The 3,084-nt window shown below is 44.5% G+C and overlaps 1 protein-coding gene across 1 annotated transcript; it reads right to left on the bottom strand.

Annotated features, from left to right (window-relative positions):
• Window positions 1-633: 633 nt before the first annotated feature.
• On the bottom strand, window positions 634-2,306 carry LOC147447393 (24-methylenesterol C-methyltransferase 2-like). The gene has a single exon (XM_086523206.1). It carries the CDS (start codon window positions 2,044-2,046, stop codon window positions 931-933), a length of 1,116 nt encoding a protein of 371 aa, XP_086379332.1. The 5' UTR covers window positions 2,047-2,306; the 3' UTR covers window positions 634-930.
• Between the last annotated feature and the right edge of the window lie 778 nt (window positions 2,307-3,084).

The raw sequence follows: 3,084 nt of genomic DNA, 5'->3' as shown, positions 1-3,084 counted from the left end.
GTCTTTTGTATGTGCACAATTCTTGCTGTTGCATGCTGCTGCAACCATGGGCCCTTTGTAAGCTCTTTCACAAAGATTTAAATGGACAATAGTCCACTTACGACACAGATCTTTTGCAATCTCTCTGCATTCATAAACATCACTGACAAAACTAGTACAGTAGGACCAACCACACATACTTCAATTTAAGAACACAAAATACTATATGACGCTCTCAAATCTACCACCAAAAACAAGAAATAGCTCATATACCCAATCAAAGTCAGAAAGAAACCAACTCTAAAGGAAGACGATTCCATGGTCACAAAAATAGCCACATGATTTACTATAACTGAGATGCAGATTCCGAGCGACAACTAAATCGCAAGAAACTGAAGACCCACACATCCAATCCCACCTCTCCAAGCACCATGTTTACAACATGGGGTACACTAACCAATCAATAAACCAGTACCAAGACATATCTAATTAACATTTCAATGCAGACACATTGGTCTTTGCTGAAAGAAGATTTCTTGTATCCTCAAAATCATAATGAGGGGTCACAAATCTGGATACAAGGTACAACTATAAACAATGACGCACACAACAAGCTCCTGCAGCATAACCACCTCATCAGTTAGTTGAGACGTGTTAGATCCTACACGGTCAGATTTATTAAAATTTGAGGTGGGCACAGATTTGAATTTCCTAGAATGTTCCAAGCACAAAAATTAGAATAATAGAAGCTCCATTAATAAGAGCACAAAAACCGATGAAGCTAAAAGTTCATGGGACATAAAAGAGCACCTGCATAACTTTAAAACTGGGCACTGCCAAAGTACGCCGTTGAGAGAGCATTTTTCCATGAGAAGGTCCAAAGAAAAGCGAGCCTTGAACTATCACCTCTTCCAAAAACATCTTCCCAAGGATGAAGAAACACCATGCCAATCATTGCTCAATCTCTGGCTTGCGACACACGAGTAAGTGCATTGGAGTAAAAATACCGGTCTCCCCACCTCGCGATAGGTGCTCAGCTGTCTTAAAGAGCATCTCATGCACATCGACCACTCCCTGTGGCGCAACGCCAAGGAACGACAGAAGAGCAATAACCACATGGTTACGATAGTAAGCTATCCTGCCCATTTTAAGTCTCTTCCACCATGGCAAAGCTGGGGGTAGAGCCAAATCCTTTTCTTCTAAGACCTCAAACCCCACATCCTTTGCAATGTCAACAACTTGAGAGTAGCTTCGAAGGCCCGGCAATGCATCGCCATGCTCAATTCCATGGATGATCTCCACATGCTCTGAATTATCAGCTCTATACAAGGGCGTGGTAACCCACTCATAAGTAACATAGAGCTTACCAGGCTTGAGCACGCGGTAAATCTCCGCATATACATCTCGCAATTGAGGGGCATGGCATGTAGCCTCTATTGAGTAAGCACCATCAAAAGAGTTATCAGTAAAAGGCATGTTCAAAAAGTCACCACAAATGACCTCGCAAAGGTTATCAAGGCCAGCCTTCTTATTGTGACTGCGTGCACGCGCAACCTGGTAATCATTGATAGTAATACCCACTACATTCGCTCCCGAGTGGGCCGCAATTGCACGCATCGGGCCCCCCACACCACAACCTGCATCAAGAACCTTGTCCTTGGGCTTAATGTGCAGAAGATCTGCAACGTGTTCCTCATGAAGTCTAGTCTCCTCACGATGGGATTTTCCTGTAATTGCAGGTGAAAAATGAAAGCTCTGTCCCCAGCCCCATTCATAGATGTCAGTCACAAGGTTGTAGAAGGTGTCTACAAGTTTTGGAACCTGTTTTGCATTTTCAATCTCCTTAGGCTTTTTGAAAAAATCTGCATAGGCCTTGTAGTTATCTGCGACCTGCTCCCGTGCAAGAGAGCCCCCTCCCAGCTCTACTGCAGATTTGCCCTTTGTTTCGGCAGGGCCCAGAATGAAAACCAGATAGTAGATGCCTACTGCAACAATCAACGAGGCCCCCACCGCAGCTAGAGTGTAAGGATCTGCCCCGGTTATCATCTCCATAACCATATCCAGCATGTATCAAATGCCCTAAAACAGACCTTGAGCTTTGCGAGGTCTGACAGAGATCCGCGGCAAAAAGAAGGTGTTTGCAGGAAGCCCAAAAGCAAATCTGCGCGAAAATCAAACCCACAACAAAGGGAATACCTGCAGCCGAGCTTTGAGACAAGGGGGCGCCTTCACTGCGGAGAGGACGAGACCCTCGAAGCCATAGCCGAGGCAGGTCAAAGGGGGGGGGGGAGAGAAAGCGGGCCCTGCTCAAAACAGCGAGGATCGATCAGATCACCCAAATGCTTGGTTAAAAGGCTGCTCAGCTTGGCTTTTGTGCCGCCTTTAGACGAGACAGCGAGACGGGCGTCGCCGGTGGGAACCGGCCAATCCAGTCCACATTCCTATGGATCGAATATTATAAATGGGCCGGCCACCGGCCGAGCCGGTGGGAACCCTCACAAAACCTTAGACCCATAATCAATTCAATGAACAATAGAAAGCCCAAATTTAGAAATTCTCTACAGTTCCTTTCTTTTAACTCAGTGTTTACCTTCAACATGCTCTCGCACTACTACACCTTATTAAATAAAATTAACCCAACTTTAATTCTTTGTTTCTAGACGTTGATAGTAATTTACTAGCACTAGTACGATCGGCCGCCTTCGGCGGACTCTCTCTCTTTCTTTCTTTCTCCCTCTTTATCATGCGTGCAGATTTTTGGATTGTAGCCTTCAACTCGCAGCTCTCGACACGTGTAAAGAGCACTCTCACTGCCGTTATAGAATATAGAATACTTATAGATATCTATGAATGAAAAAGGATTCTCCACTCCCCAAGACTCATGTTTGCCACAAGCCTTCCATTACCTGACGTGCACATGTGATCCTAGCACATACCAACAAGGCCTACCAATTTTGGCTTGTAATGTTCATCTTCTATGAGCCTATGACACACACAACAATGGAGCACCCGATGCTGAAACTATGGATTTAGCATTAATCAAGTTTGTAATTTTTTTATTTTAGGATTTTTATAACATTCATCATGCCTAGATTGTGTTGGTTA

The sequence above is a fragment of the Adiantum capillus-veneris genome, chromosome 11 (genome assembly GCF_014529385.1).
Source record: "Adiantum capillus-veneris isolate H3 chromosome 11, ASM1452938v2, whole genome shotgun sequence".
NCBI classification, from domain to species: Eukaryota; Viridiplantae; Streptophyta; class Polypodiopsida; order Polypodiales; family Pteridaceae; genus Adiantum; species Adiantum capillus-veneris.
The sequence above is the reverse complement of the archived record's forward strand: the minus strand, read 5'-3'. Positions and strand labels throughout refer to the sequence as shown.